This window comes from Bos grunniens, chromosome 9 (assembly GCF_055505025.1).
Source record: "Bos grunniens cultivar Pamir isolate PY7600 chromosome 9, Bosgru_T2T1.0, whole genome shotgun sequence".
Lineage (NCBI taxonomy): Eukaryota > Metazoa > Chordata > Mammalia > Artiodactyla > Bovidae > Bos > Bos grunniens.
In genome coordinates this window covers 62852513-62873952 of record NC_141173.1, presented here as the reverse complement: position 1 = coordinate 62873952, position 21440 = coordinate 62852513, and the positions used below count along the sequence as shown (strand labels likewise).

The 21440-nt window shown below is 39.2% G+C and overlaps 1 protein-coding gene across 1 annotated transcript in view; it reads left to right on the top strand.

The window, feature by feature from the left end:
* The first annotated feature begins 669 nt into the window (after nt 1-669).
* Nucleotides 670-21440, top strand: part of SPACA1 (sperm acrosome associated 1) — a 30642-nt gene continuing 9871 nt past the window's right edge. Inside the window, exons 1-5 of the mRNA XM_086317781.1 lie at nt 670-1107; nt 9086-9142; nt 15356-15457; nt 16177-16283; nt 19883-20018. Coding sequence (XP_086173907.1) covers nt 888-1107; nt 9086-9142; nt 15356-15457; nt 16177-16283; nt 19883-20018 — 622 coding nt within the window. The 5' untranslated portion in view covers nt 670-887. The remainder of the gene's footprint in view (nt 1108-9085; nt 9143-15355; nt 15458-16176; nt 16284-19882; nt 20019-21440) is intronic.

Below are 21440 nucleotides of genomic sequence, written 5' to 3'. Positions count from 1 at the left end.
AAAACATTTTCCAAATCAAACTTGGGATAAATATATTAAGGTAACAAAATCAGCTCCTAAAAGAATCCCAACGAGATTTTAAAAATAGGCCAAAAGCACAAAGACAGACATTCACAAGAACAAAGGTTAAGTCCGATATTTGGCTCCCAAAACATCAGCTCTCCAAATACAGGATGGACAAAACTAGTTTGACAATACTTGCATCCTCCCCTCCCCTCCTTTCCTGGCATTCTAGCTCAGTGAAGTCCCATGTGGAGCTGACAGCACTGCACAAAATCTTAAAACGTGAGTACATGCTTGAGGTGCATTAACAACAGTGTTCGGATCAGAGTGTGAAAGTGTAGCCCCTATATCCTCTACAAATCAAGCCTCGCCTGCTGATACTGATGAAGTTTGGGGCAACCTACTTGACAAGGCTTAACAAGATGAATCATTCTTGATACACACTGAATTGGATACTGTGCATAAGGAGTCTGAAGCCAAGTCACAGGGAGCATACTCGAGGGTTCTAGTGAGTCTGGTTTAGAGAGGAGACATCACCTTTCAAATCTACACACAGTAAGAAAAGTCACCCAGGGCACTTGGCAAAGCTTACTAACTGAGGAAGAGTGAGGGCGTGGCTCCGCCCAGTGAGGCAGCACGTCCTGGAACTCCGGAACCGGTGGGGCGGGGCCCGAGTGCCATCGGAAGTGGCCCACGGGGCGCCATGCTGGAGGCCTTGCGCGTGTTCTATGGGCTGTGTGAGATGCTGACAACCCGTGACGCCCCAATGGTTGCCGGGGCACGGTGCAGACGTTCGGAATCTGGCGGCTCCTCTCTTTTACGTACCTCTCGTCAGGAGCGGGCGGCTGCTACTGCGCCTTGGGCAGCCGTCCAGGCCTAGAACCATGAAATCTAGGGGCGCGGGCTGCTCTGCTAGGCTGCTGCTGACAGTCGGCTGGCTGCTCCTGGCGGGCCTCCAGTCAACGTGCGGGATCAACGTCACCGCGATCCAAGATCCCAGCTTGGCCCGCGAAGGCGAGGGCGAACCTGAGGGCGATGAGGAGCCCGAGAATGACAGCGAGACGGAGAATGAGCCCCAGGCTGAGGCCGAGGATGATAGTGAGGGTGAGAGGTTCTTTGGCGGGGACCCAGAGGCACCTGTTGAAGGCAAAGCCTTCCCTGCTTTTTGAGGAAGATGAGAATTACACAAGTTAACGTCTGTTAACTCTTGAAAGCTTTCTCGAAAGCAGCCCTGAATGTATACATTATTGCAAACTTAATGGCCCTGCAAAAAAGAATGCGCTAATTCTCCAAAACCTCAGCAATATACACAAGCGTATGTATAGAAATTGCTACAGAAATATTGCTAAATATTGCTCTGGACAAGGGAATAGATGCTTAATTTTCTAAGGGTAGGAGTCACAAAGTAACCTTCCGCTCACTTGCAGTTACGATTTTCTTTCCCGTGTGTGTGTGTGTGTGTGTGTGTGTGTGTGTGTGTGTGTGTTGCTCAGTCGTGTCCAACTCTTTGCGACTCCATGAACTGTAGCCCACCAGACTCCTCTGTCCATGGAATTCTCCAGGCAAGAATACTGGAGTAGGTTGTCATTTCCCTCTCCAGGGCATCTTCTTGCTCTAGGGATAGAACTCAGGTCTCCTCTCCTGCATTACAGGCGGAGTCCTTACCATCTGAGTCACCAGGGACTTTCCCTCTGTAGTTTTGTTTTGTTTTGTTTTGTTTTTTAAGTGCAGATTGCCTGAAGTCTTCCTTTTCACATTTGCCCTTTGGATTGGAACTCAAGGGAATTCCAAATGCCCTTCACTGTGACACATCTAGATAGATCAAGGTGCTGACAGAATAGCCCAGAGCCCAGCTCTGTTAGTTTCATGCAGCCCCTCTGCAGTGTGATGGTGTTTTAAATTCAACTTCGAATCACACACAAACACACAAAACAAAACAAAAAACTTCGAATCACAAAGGAAGGGTGGCAGTAGAAAACACCTATCAAGGGATCCAACTAGAAGCTTTGTTAAGTGATATACATTTTAACGAAAGAAGACTAGCCTATATTTGATACATAAATTTGCCTTATTCTCCTGACTCATTAGACAATAAAACTTGATAAGCTGGGATATTGATTAGTTAGCTCACATGCTGGTAGGTAAAAGGTCAGTTGCAGGTTTGCAGTCATCTACAGGAGAATGATTTCTTCCCTCTATAAATGACCCAGTTGAGATTCTTTTTAATATCCTTGGCAGTCTCCTGTCTCCTCTACATATCAAGTAGATGATGTATTTATCAGTCATTCTTTTATATCCTTATGACAGTGACCCTCAGTGACATAAAGAAATTGACTATCTGAGGTTAATGGTGTAATTGAGGTTTGAGCTGGAGACTTCCCTAGTGGCTCAGACGGTAAAGCATCTGTCTACAATGTGGGAGACCTGGGTTCGATCCCTGGGTTGGGAAGTTCCCTGGAGAAGGAAAAGGCAACCCACTCCAGTACTCTTGCCTAGAAAATGCCATGGATGGAGGAGCCTCATGTCCATGGGGTCTCAAAGAGTCAGACCTTGATAACGTTACATGTAGTGTCTGCCTACAATGCGGGAGACCTGGGTTTGATCCCTGGGTCAGGAAGATCCCCTGGAGAAGGAAATGGCAACCCACTCCAGTACTCTTGCCTGGAGAATCCCATGGATGGAGGAGCCTGGCGGGCTACAGTCCATGGGGTTGCAAAGAGTCAGACATGACTGAGAGACTTCACTTTCTTTCACTACCTTGATAACATTACATGTAAGAGAGCAAGAAGAGATAAGAAAGCCTTCCTCAGTGATCAATGCAAAGAAATAGAGGAAAACAACAGAATGGGACAGACTAGAGATCTCTTCAAGAAAATTAGAGATAGCAAGGGGACATTTCATGCAAAGATGGGCTCGATAAAGGACAGAAATGGCAGGGACCTAACAAAAGCAGAAGATATTAAGAAGAGGTGGCAAGAATACACAGAAGAACTATACAAAAAAGATCTTCATGACCCAGATAATCACAATGGTGTGATCACTGACCTAGAGCCAGACATCCTGGAATGTGAAGTCAAGTGGGCCTTAGAAAGTGTCACTATGAACAAAGCTAGTGGAGGTGATGGAATTCCAGTTGAGCTGTTTCAAATCCTGAAAGATGATGCTGTGAAACTGTTGTACTCAGTATGCCAGCAAATTTGGAAAACTCAGCAGTGGCCACAGGACTGGAAAAGGTCCATTTTCATTCCAATCCCAAAGAAAGGCAATGCCAAAGAATGCTCAAACTACCGCACAATTGCACTCATCTCACATGCTAGTAAAGTAATGCTCAAAATTCTCCGAGCTAGGTTTAAGCAATACATGAACCGTGAACTTCCTGATGTTCAAGTTGGTTTTAGAAAAGGCAGAGGAACCAGAGATCAAATTGCCAACATCTGCTGGATCATGGAAAAAACAAGAGAGTTCCAGAAAAACATCTATTTCTGCTTTATTGACTATGCCAAAGCCTTTGACTGTGTGGATCACAATAAACTGTGGAAAATTCTGAAAGAGATGGGAATACCAGACCACCTGACCTGCCTCTTGAGAAATCTGTATGCAGATCAGGAAGCAACAGTTAGAACTGGACATGGAACAACAGACAGGTTCCAAATAGGAAAAGGAGTATGTCAAGGCTGTATATTGTCACCCTGCTTATTTAACTTATATGCAGAGTACATCATGAGAAATGCTGGACTGGAAGAAACACAAGGTGGAATCAGGATTGCCAGGAGAAATATCAATAACCTCAGATATGCAGGTGACACCACCCTTATGGCAGAAAGTGAAGAGGAACTAAAAAGCCTCTTGATGAAAGTGAAAGTGGAGAGTGAAAAAGTTGGCTTAAAGCTCAACATTGAGAAAACGAAGATCATGGCATCTGATCCCATCACTTCATGGGAAATAGATGGGGAAACAGTGGAAACAGTGTCAGACTTTATTTTTCTGGGCTCCAAAATCACTGCAGATGGTGACTGCAGCCATGAAATTAAAAGACGCTTACTCCTTGGAAGGAATTTATGACCGACCTAGATAGCATATTGAAAAGCAGAGACATTGCTTTGCCAACAAAGGTCCATCTAGTCAAGGCTATGGTTTTTTCAGTGGTCATGTATGGATGTGAGAGTTGGACTGTGAAGAAGGCTGAGCGCCAAAGAATTGATGCTTTTGAACTGTGGTGTTGGAGAAGACTCTTGAGAGTGCCTTGGACTGCAAGGAGATCCAACCAGTCCATTCTAAAGGAGATCAGCCCTGGGATTTCTTTGGAAGGAATGATGCTCAAGCTGAAACTCCAGTACTTTGGCCACCTCATGCGAAGAGTTGACTCATTGGAAAAGACTGATGCTGGGAGGGATTGGGGGCAGGAGGAGAAGGGGACGACAGAGGATGAGATGGCTGGATGGCATCACTGACTCGATGGACGTGAGTCTGAGTGAACTCCAGGAGATGGTGATGGACAGGGAGGCCTGGCGTGCTGCCATTCATGGGGTCACAAAGAGTCGGTCACGACTGAGCAACTGAACTGAACTGAACTGAAGAGAGCTTGGAGAGGTCCTCTACTTTGGAAATGTGAAAAGAGGACTAGGGTAGAAAAGAACATTCTGAAGCATAGTTGCTTTTGTTTTGAAAGTAATTGAGTTAACAATATTAAACTGGTTAAGGGATAGTTGTAAAATGCTAGAGTGTAGGCAGGTGATGGAGTTATAAGGCCTTAGATTTCACTTCAAATGTAGGCTAGTTATTCTCTCAGTTTCTCTGTTTCATCCTCTGAACTTCAGGGTGCCCTTGTACCATTTAATATATACAATTCTATGTGCAGCTATTTTTTTTCTGGGGAGAATGAGAATCCAGAACTTAATCCAAGATTCTGAGATCTAAAAATTTCCAGAATCATTAATTAAAATTTAGCAAAGTCCCTTTTAACCCTCAGCAGACCAGTAAAAGCAATGATCATTATTTATGTATATATATAAAGCTTAAGGTATTTACAAATAACTTGCAAACGTAAGAGTAAAGGGATAGTGAAAACAACTTATTTGAGATTATAAGTTGTTTGTAATAATAAGAATTTAAACCTGGAAAGCTCCAAATTTTTATTCTATATTTCTTGGTTTTGAAGAAATACATACCTTAATTGGGCAAAGTACTCTGAATGCAGCTGAATGCTCATCAGCTGTTATGCATGAATCTGGAATGTATCCATTTTGTAAATTCTGATTCCAGATTTCAAGTACATCCCTAACAGATTCTAGTTTTATCATTACTTTGGTTTCTTTTTGCACTTGCATTGCCAAAACACAGTACTTTTGAAATCTGTGAAGGCACATATTTTGTTCAAAAGAAGACTGCCATCTTGTTTGTTCCATAGTTTCAAAGATATGGAGAGTATTCTTTCCCAGCATTTACTTGATAAGACTTGTAAATGAACAAATCATGATGGCAGGTGTGTATATAAAGGTGATAAAAGAAAACAGATTATGTAGAAATGAATAAAATTCATTGGACTAATCATTCTAATTGGCGTTTATAAATCTAAAAAGAATACTCTCCATATCCTTTTTAACAAAATAATATGGTCTGGCTTATTTTCCCAAAACATTTTAGAATCAAGTTCTTCCTGTTGAAAGACCAACTAGATGAGAATAACATATATCCTTCTCATCCTTCAAAATATAATATTCATTCACTGATTCTTGAGTGAAGAGAAAATTCATCTAGAATATTTACTTAAGATACCATCTCTCATTTTGCTTATGGAGTCAATTTCACTATTAGCATCTAAAGTGTTGCTATCTCTTTCCGTTTATCTTCTAATTCATCCAATAACTGTGAGTGGTATTCCTCTGCCACTTTTCTTCTCTGCCATTATAGAAAAAAAAAAAAGAAAAATTCAAAAATCTCAACTCTGTCCAATGAAAGCTGAAAATAGACTACGAGAAAGGTGCCTTTAGACTTCTTTTATATCTTCCTGAGAGATTATACAATACACTGGACAGAGTAGCAAGAAAACAAAGGATGATGTAATAGCTGTGATTTATTTCACAGTTATGTCATCTTTCCCAGACAGCCCCACCATTCTTCCATTTTATTTAGTCTTTTCTTTTTAAATACAGTTGGGAATAATTGATGAGCAATAATGAAGTCTATCATTATGGATGATAAAATAACAAAATGTTTCAAAATATAGAAAAACTAAAAACAGACTGAGAAAGTTGCCTCAAAAATTAAAATTGATTTTTGATGGTGTATACCAACAGTTACAGTGTGCTGTGCAAAATTGAAGAGAACATTTTAGGATCTGGCCAGAACAAAAAAGATCAGGATCAATATCTACATCATTGTGGATGCCAAGCTTTTATCTGCATGGTCAAAGACTCAGTAGATTTTTAGGAAAGCTTTATCACTCTCTTGACTTCTGGTGAACTCTTCACTCATTTTCACCTGTTTTATCAATTAAGATAGCCTGTATAGTATTTTGGGAACAGTTGACTTTTCAGCTGTATGTGCAGAAGTTTTTAATCCTCTGACATTTCCTTTTGTTAGATTTGCCCATTATTCCACCCTGTCAGTTTTAAATCCAGATTTATCTTCAAATTTTTTTTTGTTCTTCCTAGTTTTGCATGATCCCCAGATTCAGTCAGCATGGTATCAGTATTTTCCAAATCATTCATAAAAATGTTGAACAGGACAGAGTTCTGTGACAGATCACTGATAACACATGACACCAACCAATCAGTTAGCTTCAGTGGATCTTACTGTTTAACAAGTTACACAGGAAACTTAACTGACCATACTTTTTATTCACAGGTATATAATGGGAAATTTTGACAAATACCACGCAAGTCAGGATACATAAAATTTCCCAGACCCACTGCTATAGGATTTCCACCAAAAAAGAAAGTCATTGAATGCCCTACTGGACATTCAATAAACAAAGGCAAAAGGAACTTCAGAGACTATTAGACTGAATCTCATTTTTTTCTAAGCTAGAAGTACTTAAGTATTAGCAACTTTCCTAAAGTAGCATAGCAGAGCTGATTAATTATTGTTTTTGAAAGAGGTTATATTTAAGGTAGTCTAGTACTCATTTGCATACTCTTGTTTTCTGTTTTTAAGATTTGGCTTTTAATTTGTATTTCCTAATGTACCAGTACTTCATGGGAAATAGATGGGGAAACAGTGGAAACAGTGTCAGACTTTATTTTTTGGGGCTCCAAAATCACTGCAGATGGTGACTGCAGCCATGAAATTAAAAGACACTTACTCCTTGGAAGGAAAGTTATGACCAACCTAGATAGCATATTGAAAAGCAGAGACATTACTTTGCCAACAAAGGTCTGTCTAGTCAAGGCTATGGTTTTTCCTGTGGTCATGTATGGATGTGAGAGTTGGACTGTGAAGAAGGCTGAGCGACGAAGAATTGATGCTTTTGAACTGTGGTGTTGGAGAAGACTCTTGAGAGTCCCTAGGACTTCAAGGAGATCCAACCAGTCCATTCTGAAGGAGATCAGCCCTGGGATTTCTTTGGAGGGAATGATGCTGAAGCTGAAACTCCAGTACTTTGGCTACCTCGTGCGAAGAGTTGGCTCATTGGAAAAGACTCTGATGCTGGGAGGGATTGAGGGCAGGGGGAGAAGGGGACAACAGAGGATGAGATGGCTGGATGGCATGTCTGACTCGATGGACGTGAGTCTGAGTGAACTCCGGGAGTTGGTGATGGATAGGGAGGCCTGGCGTGCTGCGATTCATGGCGTTGCAAAGAGTTGGTCACGACTGAGCAACTGAACTGAACTGAATGTACCAGCAGAACGTATCCAAGCATTTCAAGCAAAAATGTCAATGCAGAATCGATCATCGTGATAGTCCAATTTCACAAAGTCAATATTAATTTACTTGTATATTCATCAAGTATAAATTAGTTTACTGTATATTCAAGGCACTGTATTTGGTGCTTGTAAGTATAGAAGTGTTTATGAAAAATTATAATAATCAAAATGGAAAAAATCCTAGACTTACATAAAATTAGTAATTACAAAATGAATGAATGAAGTGGGGGTGAGGTTATATCTTAGGCATGTTTAGAAGGCTAAATGATATACAGAATGCTTGCATATACGTTATCACATTTAATTCTTACAATAATATCAGTGATATAGGTTCTCCTTTCCAAATTTTACACAGGGGTTAATTAGGCCTGACTCAGTTTAAGGAATTTGTGCAAACTCGGAATAGCTAATTAGTGGTAGAATTAGCAATTTGGACTCCAATTTTGATGCATTTTCCCACATAATAAATGTTGCCTCACCTACATCATGCCTTTTAAAAATTACTTTCTAGCACCTCATTTAATATTTATTTTTATTGAGATTTTAGTCCTAATCTGAGTTAGCAAGAATTGATTATATACAGCTAGTAGAATTCATGTCAAATTGCGGAACAATTAGAAAAAGAGAAACATGAGATTTAAAACCAGTAATTTTTAACTACTCAAATACTTGTAAATTCCTTGATTACCCTGCTAAATAAAATGTTGAAATAAATTCTTAGGACTAACTTACCATCTTAACCTGAGAATGAGTAGAACCAATTTATAACATAATTTTAATGAATACTTAGCATGAAGGTTTCTTTTTGGATAGAAATAATACACTCAAAATTTTTTGGAAAGTAGAAAATAGAAAAAATTGGGCCCTATAATTGGCAGGCTTTTTTGTGTGTGTAATTTTTCTGACCTTCTATATAACTTTTAACTCACCATATATTAAACTGATGAAAAGCATTATTTTAAAAATGATGTACAGGTTTAAATATAAATCTTTGTAAGTTATTTCCTAATTTAATTCTTTAAAGGTTTAGCTGTCTTTTCATTTAAACAGTAATAGAAGATGTACTAGTAATGGCATTGCTTTTCTGATTTTATATAATTTTTTAAATATCTGCTTCCCATATGATCAGTGCTTATATCCTCCATCTCCAAGTAAGAGTTTTTCACTTAGAAAAGTTTCCCTATGATTAAATAATGTATTTTTGCATTTATTTTTAGTTTCAAATAAGACGATAGTCAAAGAAGTAGAATTTGGGATGTGCACCGTTACATGTGGTAAGTAACATAGAGCAGATAAATAATATTGTAGTGGGGATGGGGGGACAAAGTGTACTATCATGCATCTTTCTGATTTCTGTTTGTAATTGTGATTTACACACAAAACTCAAACGGATTGCTTTCTAAGGGAGGATATTTTCAGTTCATAACCTCTAAGTCTTATTTTAAGCCCGCTCTTTAATATATATACATATTATTATTTTGTGGGGGGAGCACATAAACTGCTTTCACAAGAGTAAAACTTTATCTCGGAGGTTTGGAAGATTAAAGGTCTTCTGATGCATCTCACAGATGTCTTCCACATACTGTGTTGGCAAATCTATCAACAGATTTGCTTTTTTAAATAGTCTATTCTAAATTCTACAGTTTTCCATTTTATATGTCACATCTTAGAAAAAAGAGGTATTGGCTTTGTGGGGAAAATAATATTCAAAGACTGATTTATTCTGATCATCCCTTGGATAGAAACTGGACGTAAAATCTCTTGGGTAAGTATTACATTAAGACCACACATGCTGTAGTAAGACCGTGAGTGCTTAGTTGTGTCAGACTCTTGGGATCCCATGCACTATAGCCCACCAGGCTCCTCTGTCCAAGGGATTTCTGAGGCAAGAATACTGGAGTGGGTTGCCATTTCCTTCTCCAGGGGATCTTCCCAAACCAGGGATCGAACCTGCATCTCCTACATCTCCTGCATTGGCTGGTGAATTCTTTACCATTGCACCACCTCAGACCTAAAAGTGTTCACCATAAGTGCCTGAAGGGCTTGTTAAAACATGGATTGTGAGTCCTACTTCAAAATTTCTGACTCACTTAGGCCTTCAATGAGGTCTAAGAATTTATATTTCTAAAGTAAGTTCACAAATGAAGCTGATGCTGCTTTTTCAAAGACCATCTTTTGAGAACCACTATAGACTAATATACTAAGAAGACAGCAGATAATTCAAAATGTAATTAAGTTTATTCTAAATAGAGTCTGCCTTCGAAAAAGATAGTGACAGAAGGGAAGAACAAAAACCAGAGGGAAAGAAATCAAAGTCCATGCAGATACAGATCAAAACATTATGTATGGTTTTTTTATTTTTTTGGTCAAAAATTATAGCTAAAGTGTTTTTATTTGAGATAAGGTTTAAAAAATGATGCTAAAATAAACAACAAAATTTACGCTTTTAAACATTTTTTAAATGTACGTTTTAATGACATTAAGCACATTCATATTGTCATGCAGTCATTATTGCAATCCACTCCCAAATTTTTCATCATCCCCAAACTGAAACCTCTGTACCAGTTAAACACTAATTTCCCACTTAGCCCAATCCCTTGCAACAGTTATTCTACTTCCTGTCTCTTGAGATAGTTTTAAACCTGTTTTTTACCTTAATTTCTTGGTCAGTCAGAGTCAGAGATGAGAGGAATCTATGTAATAATCTTGTATTTATTCATTTGCAATTTATATTTTTATTCTGCTGCTTGCTTGTGAAATTCTCAGAGAATGATTTTTATGACAATTCTAATAATTGGTATTGTCCTACTCTTTAAAGATGTACTTCAGAAATTATATATCTTTATTCAATAAATTTGGGCTTCCCTAGTGGCTCGGATGATAAAGGATCTGTCTGCAGTGTGGGAGACCCAGGTTGGATCTCTGGGTTAGGAAGATCCCTTGGAGGAGGCCATGGCAACCCACTCCAGTATTCTTGCCTGGAGTATCCCACGGACAGAGGAGCCTGGTGGGCTACAGTCCCTGGGATTGCAAAGAGTCAGACATGACTGAGTGTCTAACACACATTCAATGAGTTAGTTTTTGTTTTCTGCTTTTTAAGTTTTTGCCTACTATGTGCCAGGTATTATTATAGGTGTTAGAATACAGCAGTGAACAAAGCAGTGAGAACTCTCTGCTTTTAGGGAATATATTTTTTAGTAGGGTCAAAAAGATACATAATGTAAAACGTAATATGTCAGATGGTGGTAAGTTCTAAAAACCATAAAAGGCAATATTTCATATCTATAATATTTTAACTATTAAAAACATTTTCAACCTGTAAAAATTATTTAAAAGAAAAAAAATGCTTTAGTGAAAATTCTGTTGAACTCCCAAAACAATATTTTAGCATTCAAAAAGTTTTGTTTTCTTGGAACACACAAGCATGTTTTTAAGTATTGACTTACATGTCACATCTACACACATGATTGCAATGAAATCTATTTGGCTAAATAAATAAATACATAAAATACCTGCTTGGAAAATATTTATGCATTTCAGAATAAGACTATCCCCCTAGAGAAGTACTATTCATAAATTTAAGTGGAGCCATTCTGCAGCCATTCTTAAGAATCTCGTTTAATCAAAATAGACCTTTCCCCATCCAACCTTCCCTCTCCTTATCTCGTATGGAGAACTCTCTTGTTTGCTTCTCAAAGTTTGGTCCACAGGCTAGCTACATCAGCATATCCTGAGAGCTTGTGAGAAATTCAGAACGTGAGGACCTACTGCAGACCTACTTACTGCATCCTAATTTGCACGTCAGTATGTCTCAGGTGTTTTGCATGCACTCTGAAGATTGAAACATGCTCTTATAAGCCATCTCTTACATGATAAACCAACAGATTATAAGCCGTCTCTTGTATTATAAGCCAAGCTCTATACAGTCAGCCAAAACAAGACCAGGAGCTGACTATGGCTCAGATCATGAACTCTTTATTGCAAAATTCAGACTTAAGTTGAAGAAAGTAGGGAAAACCACTAGATCATTCAGGTATGACCTAAATCAAATCCCTTATGACTATACAGTGGAAGTGAGAAATAGATTTAAGGGACTAGATCTGATGGAGTGCCTTAAGAACTGTGGATGGAGGTTCATGACATTGTCCAGGAGACTGATCAAAGCCATCCCCAAGAAAAAGAAATGCTAAAAGGTAAAATGGTTGTCTGAGGAGGCCTTAAAAATAGCTGTGAAAAGAAGAGAAGTGAAAGGCAAAGGAAAAAAGGGAAGATATACCCATCTGAATGCAGAGTTCCAAAGAATAGCAAGAAGAGATAAGAAAGCCTTCCTCAGTGATCAATGCAAAGAAATAGAAGAAAATGACAGAACAGGAAAGACTAGAGATCTCTTCAAGAGAATTAGAGATACCAAGGGAACATTTCATGCAAAGATGGGCACAATAAAGGACAGAAATGATATGTACCTAACAGAAGCAGAAGATATTAAGAAGAGGTAGAAAGAATACACAGAAGAATTATAAAAAGAAAAAAAAGATCTTAATGACCCAGATAACCACAATGGCGTGATCACTCACCTAGAGCCAGACATCCTGGAGTGCAAAGACAAATGAACCTTAGGAAGCATCACTATGAACAAAGCTAGTGGAGGTGATGGAATTCCAACCGAGCTACTTCAAATCCTAAAAGCTGATGCTGTGAAAGTGCTGTACTCAATATGTCAGCAAATTTGGAAAACTCAGCAGTGGCCACAGGAAGAGGACTGGAAAAGGTCAGTTTTCATTCCAATGCCAAAGAAACGCAATGCCAAAGAACGTTCAAACTACTGCACAATTGCACTTCTCTCACACGCTAGCAAAGAAACGCTCAGAATTCTCTAAGCTAGGCTTCAGCAGTGTGTGAACCGAGAACTTCCAGATGTTCAAGTTGGATTTAGAAAAGGCAAAGGAACCAGAGATCAAATTGCTGACATCTGTTGGATCATAGAAAAAGCAAGAGAATTCCAGAAAAACATTTACATCTGCTTCATTGACTATACCAAAGCCTTTGACTGTGTTGGAAAATTCTTAAAAGAGATGGGAATACCAGACCACCTTACTTGCTCCCTGCGAAACCTGTTTGCAGGTCAAAAGCAACAGTTAGACCCGGACATTAAACAAAGGACTGGTTCCAAATTGGGAAAGCAGTATGTCAAGGCTGTATATTGTCACCTTGCTTATTTGACTTATAAACAGAATCTATCATGCGAAATGCTGGGCTGGATGAAGCATAAGCTGGAAGCAGAATTGCAGAGACAAGTAGCAATAACTTCAGATATGCAGATGACACCATGGTTATGGCCGAAAGCAAGAAAATAAAGACTTGCTTCTTAATGGAAGTGAAAGAGGAGAGTGAAAAAGCTGGCTTAAAATCAACATTTGAAAAACTAAGATCATGGCATAGGGTCCCATCACTTCATGGCAAATATATGGGGAAACAATGGAAAGAGTGACAGACTTTATTTTCTTGGGCTCCAAAATTACTACACATGAGTGCAGCCATGAAATTAAAAGACACTTGCTCCTTGGAAGAAAAACTATGACCAAGCTAGAGAGTGAAAGTGAAAGTTGCTCAGTCATGTCTGACTCTTTGCAATCCCATGGACTATGCAGTCCATGGAATTATCCAGGCCAGAATACTGAAGTGGGTAACATTTCCCTTCTTGAGGGTATCTTCCCAACCCATGGATCAAACCCAGGTCTCCCACCTTGCAGGCAGATTCTTTACCAGCTGAGCCACAAGGGAACCCCAACTATGACCAACCTAGGCAGAATATTGAAAAACAGAGACATGACTTTGCTGACAAATGTGTCTAGTCAAACCTATGGTTTTCCAGTAGTCATGTATGGATGTGAAAGTTGGACCATAAAGAAAGCTGAGTGCTGAAGAATTGATGCTTTAGAACTGTGGTGTTGGAGAAGACTCTTGAGAGTCCCTTGGACTGCAAGGAGGTCAAACCAGTCCATCCTAAAGGAAATCAGTCCTGAATATTCATTGGAAGGACCGATGCTGAAGCTGAAGCTCCGATACTTTGGCCACCTGATGTGAAGAACTGACTCATTAGAAAAGACCCTGATGCTGGGAAAGATTGAAGGTGGGAGGAGAAGGGGATGACAGAGGATGAGATGGTTGGATGGCATCACCGACTCAATGGACATGAGTTCGAGCAAGCTCTGGGAGTTGGTGATGGGAAGGAAAGTCTGGCATCCTGCAGTCCATGGGGTCTCAAAGAGTCAGAAATGACTGAGTGACTGAACTGAACTGAAGCCATCTCTAGACTTCAGCTTACCATTGTTTTGAGAATGGGTTGTATGATTAACATTTTACAGGGACTGAAAGAAGGAACTTGGTAGGAAGAATATCAAGATGGACTACTCCTTAGCCTGTGACAGCACAGTCTTATCACAGGACATGTTTGGCATGTCACTGAACCAGCTTTTAACCAGCTTTTATCATCTCTCTCACTTCTGGTATTGGTAGGGCAAAGTCAGTGGAGATCTGAGATGGGCCGGTAAAGACTTAATTTCTTATGAAATGTGTGGCAATTCTAACAAGAGTTATCACTTTGGAAATGGAAGTCTGGTCATTAAGTCTATCTTGATAAATGTAATACAGAGATTTTTACCAGTCTAGGTGTTAAAAAGCATCATTTATGTTACAGTGTAATTTTTGTAATATCCTCTGCAAGCTACAACTCCCCCCATTCCAAAGCTCCATGGTCAAATAAATTTGGAAGATCCTGTGTGTTACTGCTTTCTACTGTTTCAGTAGTAGGCTTTATTAGCTGTAATAAGCACATTTTATACATCTCTAAAAAGGAAAAATACTGTCATTCTTGACATGCTGTCAATTCTAAAATGCATTCTGATCTCAAAAATATTAGAATGTAAAACTTTTGCATCTTTGATCAATGAAAGTTTACACATAATAGCACATTCATTTACTAGCATGTTAAAAGGTCCTCTAAAATTCTGAGGAGATTCATTTCATTTTAATTTAATGTATACTTTCCAAATGTAGAGAATCATGGAATCTTTTTTCTTATGTTATCAACCAGAGGAACTAGTGTTCCATGTGACTCCTTTTGGAAATGTTGTTTTATGAAATAATTCAAAATGCTTGTGCTTGTGCTCAGTCACTTCAGTTGTATCCTACTCTTTTTGAACTCATGGATTGTAGCCCACCAGGCTCCTCTCCAGGCAAGAATACTGGAGTAGGTAACCATTCCCTTCTCCAGGGGATCTTTCTGACTCAGGGATCGAACCCAGGTCTCCTGCATTGCAGGTTGATTCTTTACCTGCTGAGCCATCTCTAAATGTTATTACCCTGAATTTAGGAATTTAATTTCTGAAATTAGGAGAAAAGTTTCAAAATTGACCTAGGTGGAAAAATAAAATAACCCTGGAATTCTTTTTTTTTTTTTTAACATCTGCCAATTTCTTTTATCAAAGGTATCGGTATTAGAGAAGTTATATTGACAAGTGGATGCCCTGGTGGTGAATCCAAGTGTATCGTACGAGTGGAAGAATGTCGTGGACCAGTAGATTGTGGCTGTGAGTTGGACTTTATACTGGAGGGAGACAGAGGGGCCATGTTTACTCTGGGGAGATATCCTTAACCTCAGTTTGCTTGAGTGGAGGGAGATGATCAAAATGATATACTCAAAGGAAATCATAAGAAAACTTAAAATTCCACTTCTCCAGACAGTTATAGGTCTTTCTACTTTTCTTTACATTTTTTCAGTTGTGTCTAAATTTAACAAACATTCTCTCTAGTACACTGGAACCTTACTGCACTCAGGTTTTGGTTGAAGCTATCCTCCAGAGAAATGCTTTTGACCTTGTGGTTGTGACAGTCTATCAGTGGATTGGTAAACTCCACATTGGGAACTTTGAGAGCCTTTCTTTATCAAATTTCACTCATCTGAGGTTTCATTATCTCTAAGCCAGAAAGAGGTGGACAGAAAATTGGCAGCCACTAGTAAGTATATCTCAAAGTTTAATAGATCACTAAGTAGCTTGCCCTTACTGTCTCTTCTCTATAGTTTATTTTGCCAAAGGAACAGACAGGTATGGTGTTTACTTGCCTCTTCCGTGACTTTATTGTTGCATGCATGACGACTCTGCTCCTCTACAGTCAAACTTGCAGTAATACGTTTACTGACTTCCAGCGTGTAATTTCTTTTAAAATTGGTGGCGACTTTTAAAGGTAGTTTTGTGTATAAAGCAGTGCACAAGGCCCATTGGTATATATGTATGTAATTTTTTTTCAGGGGGTAGACCAATTTCAGAAAGCCTTGAACATGTTAGGCTTGCATGTGTTCATACATCTCCTGAAAACCGTTTCAAATATATTTGGAGACTTCTAAGGCCAGACCAGGTGAGTAATGAATGTATATAATTTGGTGCTTTTCAGTGAGTAATAAGATTCGTTTCCCAGTGCTTCATGACTCTCAGAGCACTTTCTCTTCAAAAGCAGTTTGCAAAAATGAAGTAAAAATCATATAACTGTATTATTATTGGGATTTAAATTGTCTTTCATTTCTTAGTAGAGCTACAACTTTATATATGTTTAGGGCCAGCTATTATCAGAACATAGAAGCATCTATTTTATATAAAGTGTTCTATTTGGGAAGCAAGGTTTTCATTTGTATGTATAATTCTTGTATACTGGTAACAGTAGCTAACATTAGTTGAGGGCTTATTAAATGCCAGATATACACCAACTGCTAGAGTTTCTTTTACTCATGTAACAATCTATGAGGTAATCCCATCATTATACCCATTTTGCAGATAAGTACAATTGTTGCTCCATTTCCTCAGGGAGTTGACTCCAGGACCCCTTCAGACATCAGAATCAGAGATGCTCAATTTTCTTATACAACATGGTATTAGTATATAATACCATGGTATTATATTAGTATATAACATGGCAAATTATATAGTATTTGAATATAACAGATACTTCTGTCCGTATACTTTAAAACACCTCTAGATTATTTATAATATAATGTAAGTGCTATATCAGTTCAGTTCAGTCACTTAGTCGTGTCCGACTCTTTGCGACCCCATGAACCTCAGCACACCAGGCCTCCCTGTCCATCACCAAATCCCGGAGTCTACCCAAACCCATGTCCATTGAGTCAGTTATGCCATCCAACCATCTAATCCTCTGTTGTCCCCTTCTCCTCCTGCCCTCAAACTTTCCTAGCATCAGGGTCCTTTCAAATGAGTCGGTTCTTTACATGAGGTGGCCAAAGTACTGGAGTTTCAGCTTTAGCATCATTTCTTCCAAAGAAATCCCTAGGCTGATCTCCTTCAGAATGGACTGGTTGGATCTCCTTGCAGTCCAAGGGACTCTCAAGAGTCTTCTCCAACACTACAGTTCAAAAGCATCAATTCTTCGGCGCTCAGCCTTCTTCACAGTCCAACTCTCACATCCATACATGACAACAGGAAAAACCATAGCCTTGACTAGACGAACCTTTGTTGGCAAAGTAATGTCTCTGCTTTTGAATATGCTACCTAGGTTGGTCATAACTTTTCTTCCAAGGAGCAAGTGTCTTTTAATTTCATGGCTGCAGTCACCATCTGCAGTGATTTTGGAGCCCCCCAAAATAAAGTCTGACACTGTTTCCACTGTTTCCCCATCTATTTGCCATGAAGTGATGGGACCAGATGCCATGATCTTAGTTTTCTGAATGTTGAGTTTTAAGCCAACTTTTCTACTCTCCACTTTCACTTTCATCAAGAGCCTTTTTAGTTCTTCTTCACTTTCTGCCATAAAGATGGTGTCATCTGCATATCTGAGGTTATTGATATTTCTCCCAGCAATCTTGATTCCAGCTTGTGCTTCCTCCAGCCCAACATTTCTCATGATGTACTCTGCATAGAAGTTAAATAATCAGGGTGACAATATACAGCCTTGTCATACTCCTTTTTCTATTTGGAACCAGTCTGTTGTTCTGCTTCCTGACCTGCATATAGATTTCTCAAGAGGCAGGTCAGGTGGTCTGGTATTCCCATGTCTTTCAGAATTTTCCACAGTTTATTGTGATCCACACAGTCAAAGGCTTTGGCATAGTCAATAAAGCAGAAATAGATGTTTTTCTGGAACTCTCTTGCTTTTTCCATGATCCAGCAGATGTTGGCAATTTGATCTCTGGTTCCTCTGCCTTTTCTAAAACCAGCTTGAACATCTGGAAGTTCACTGTTCGCATATTGCTGAAGCCTGGCTTGGAGAATTTGAAGCATTACTTTACTAGCATGTGAGATGAGTGCAATTGTGCGGTGGTTTGAGTATTCTTTGGCATTGCCTTTCTTTGGGATTGGAATGAAAACTGACATTTTCCAGTCCTGTGGCCACTGCTGAGTTTTCCAAATTTGCTGGCATACTGAGTACAACAGTTTCACAGCATCATCTTTCAGGATTTGAAACAGCTCAACTGGAATTCCATCACCTCCACTAGCTTTGTTCGTAGTGATGCTTCCTAAGGCCCACTTGACTTCACATTCCAGTATGTCTGGCTCTAGGTGAGTGATCACACCATCGTGATTATCTGGGTCATGAAGATCTTTTTTGTACAGTTCTTCTGTGTATCTTGCCCCCTCTTCTTAATATCTTCTGCTTTTGTTAGGTCCCTGCCATTTCTGTCCTTTATTGAGCCCATCTTTGCATGAAATGTTCCCTTGGTATCTCTAATTTTCTTGAAGAGATCTCTAGTCTTTCCCATTCTATTGTTTTCCTCTATTTCTTTGCATTGATTGCTGAGGAAGGCTTTCTTATGTCTCCTTGCTGTTATTTGGAAGTCTGCATTCAGATGCTTATATCTTTCCTTTTCTCCTTTGCTTTTCGCTTCCCTTCTTTTCACATCTATTTGTAAGGCCTCCTCAGACTCCCATTTTGCTTTTTTGCATTTCTTTTTCTTGGGGATGGTCTTGATCCCGGTCTCCTGTACAATGTATGAACCTCCGTCCATAGTTCATCAGGCACTCTATCTATCAGATCTAGTCCCTTAAATCTATTTCTCACTTCCACTGTATAATCATAAGGGATTTGATTTAGGTCATACCTGAATGGTCTAGTGGTTTTCTCCACTTTCTTCAGTTTCAATCTGAATTTGGCAATAAGGAGTTCATGATCCGAGCCATAGTCAGCTCCTGGTCTTGTTTTTGCCGACTATATAGAGCTTCTCCATCTTTGGCTGCAAAGAATATTGTCAGTCTGATTTTGGTGTCGACCATCTGGTGATGTCTATGTGTAGAGTCTTCTCTGGTGGTGTTGGAAGAGGGTGTTTGCTATGACCAGTGCGTTTTCTTGGCAAAACTCTATTAGCCTTTGCCCTGCTTCATTCTGTACTCCAAGGCCAAATTTGCCTGTTACTCCAGGTGTTTCTTTACTTCCTACTGTTGCATTCCAGTCCCCTATAATGAAAAGGACGTCTTTTTTGGGTGTTAGTTCTAGAAGATCTTATGTCTTCATAGAACTGTTCAACTTCAGCTTCTTCAGCGTTACTGGTTGGGGCATAGACTTGGATTACTGTGATATTTAATGGTTTGCCTTGGAAACAAACAAAGGTTTCCAATGGTTTGCCTTGGAAAATGCTATATAAGTATTTGTAAATGCAATATAAATGCCAAATAAAGAGTTACTGTGCAACCAATTCAAGTTTTGCTTTTTGGAACTTTCTGGAAATTCTTTTTTTCTGAGTATTTTTAATCTATGATTTGTTGAATCTACTGATGTGGAGCCCAAAGATATGGAGGACCAACTGTAGCTGAGATGCAGACAGTAACTCGTTCTGATTTACACAGTCAGGAAGTTGGTACTTGTTCTGTCTAACTTTAAAATACAAGTACATAATTAATTACTGTCCTAGACTGAGAGAAAGTGACTCTTATTTTGTTATAAGGAATAAATTATTTTCTGATCTTAGATTTTCATGAAGAATATTGATATATTTTTTTCTTTTAAAATAGCAAGCCATTATACTTGCAAATGATTCAGCAATCCTGGAAGTTCACAGGGATACTCACCCCAAGGCTTTTGAGTGTGAAACGTTGGATAATAATGAAATAGTAGCATCTATTAGATTCACAATCTATACGACAACTGGTAAGTACCCAGCAACATTATGACTTGGTTATATCTCAAACTTCAGAGAGCATCAGAATCACATGGTGATCTTGTTGAGACACAGACCACTAGCCCAGCTCCTGTAGTTTCTGCATCTGTAGATCTGCTGGCACAAGAATTTCCATTTCTGACAAGTTCCTAGTTGTTGTTGGTCCAGAGATCACATTTTGGGAAGCACTAGTTTTATACCATTAAGACTTTTCTACAAGGTAGTGTGACTTTCCCTGGTGGCTCAGATGATGAAGACTGCCTGCAATGCAGGAGACCCAGCTTTGATCCCAGCTTTGGGTCGGGAAGATTCCCTGGAGAAGGAAATGGCTACCCACTCCAGTATCCTTGCCTGGAGAATTCCATGGACAGAGGAGCCTGGTGGGCTACAGTCCGTGGGGTTGCAAAGAGCTGGACACGACTGAGCAACTACCACTTCACTGCCTTTTATTTAACTGGAAACAAGCTGAGGTATTTTGGAGGTGATTTAAAAAAATAAACTGTAAACTTTCTTTGATGTACTGTTCAGTGTCCTTTAAAAAAAATATTTACAGTGAAAGCTAATAACCGTAGTCCTATATTGGGATATACTCGGTGTTATTAAAAGAATAATGTCAATAAAAGGCAAAAAAGGACCGAACATCATCAACTAAAAAAGATCTCAGTGAGTCACAGTTCAGGCTATTAAAGGTTTTGACAGCCGTTCTCAGTTCGTGTCCCCCAGCTTGGTCCTTGTTAGGACTGCTTAGTAGTGGTTTAGCTCTTCCTGTGATTCAAAGGCAACAGGTATAAGCTAAGGACTGGGGCACAGTCCCCAAGGTCAGCAAGTGAGACAAGTTGACTTTTCTCTCTCGTAGCTGTCTAGGACTGGTGGGGGATGTCTCTGCCATCTTAGCATATGCACTGGTTAGATGACAAAATGTTTTCAGAAAATGTTGATATCTATTAGTTGCTTTTAAAAAGGACAATTGGGTTTACTGCTGTGACAGACCCTTTTGGCTGTTTTAGACGTCAGACAAATGTTTTGGCTTTAAATGTTCTCACAGTATGGTACTGGCTCGAAACAAATACATGATTGAAATATTTTCAGGGTAGATACGGTTTAATTAATGAAAATGTCCCATCCATTCCTTCATATGACAGATTTTTCACTTTCACAATAATTGTCTTTTATAGTTAGGCATTATTTTGATTCAATCATGTCCCCCTAAAAAGATATTTTCAAGTCCAAACTCATATAACTTACGAATGTGATGGTGTCTGGAAATAGGGTTGTTGCAGGTGTAATTAATTCAGTTAAGACACAATCTTACATACTAGAGAAGAGTGGGCTTTTAATCCAGTTTAACTGGTGTCCTCATGAGAAGAGGGAGATCTGGACACAGAAACACAGAACATGAGAGAGGAGAATAC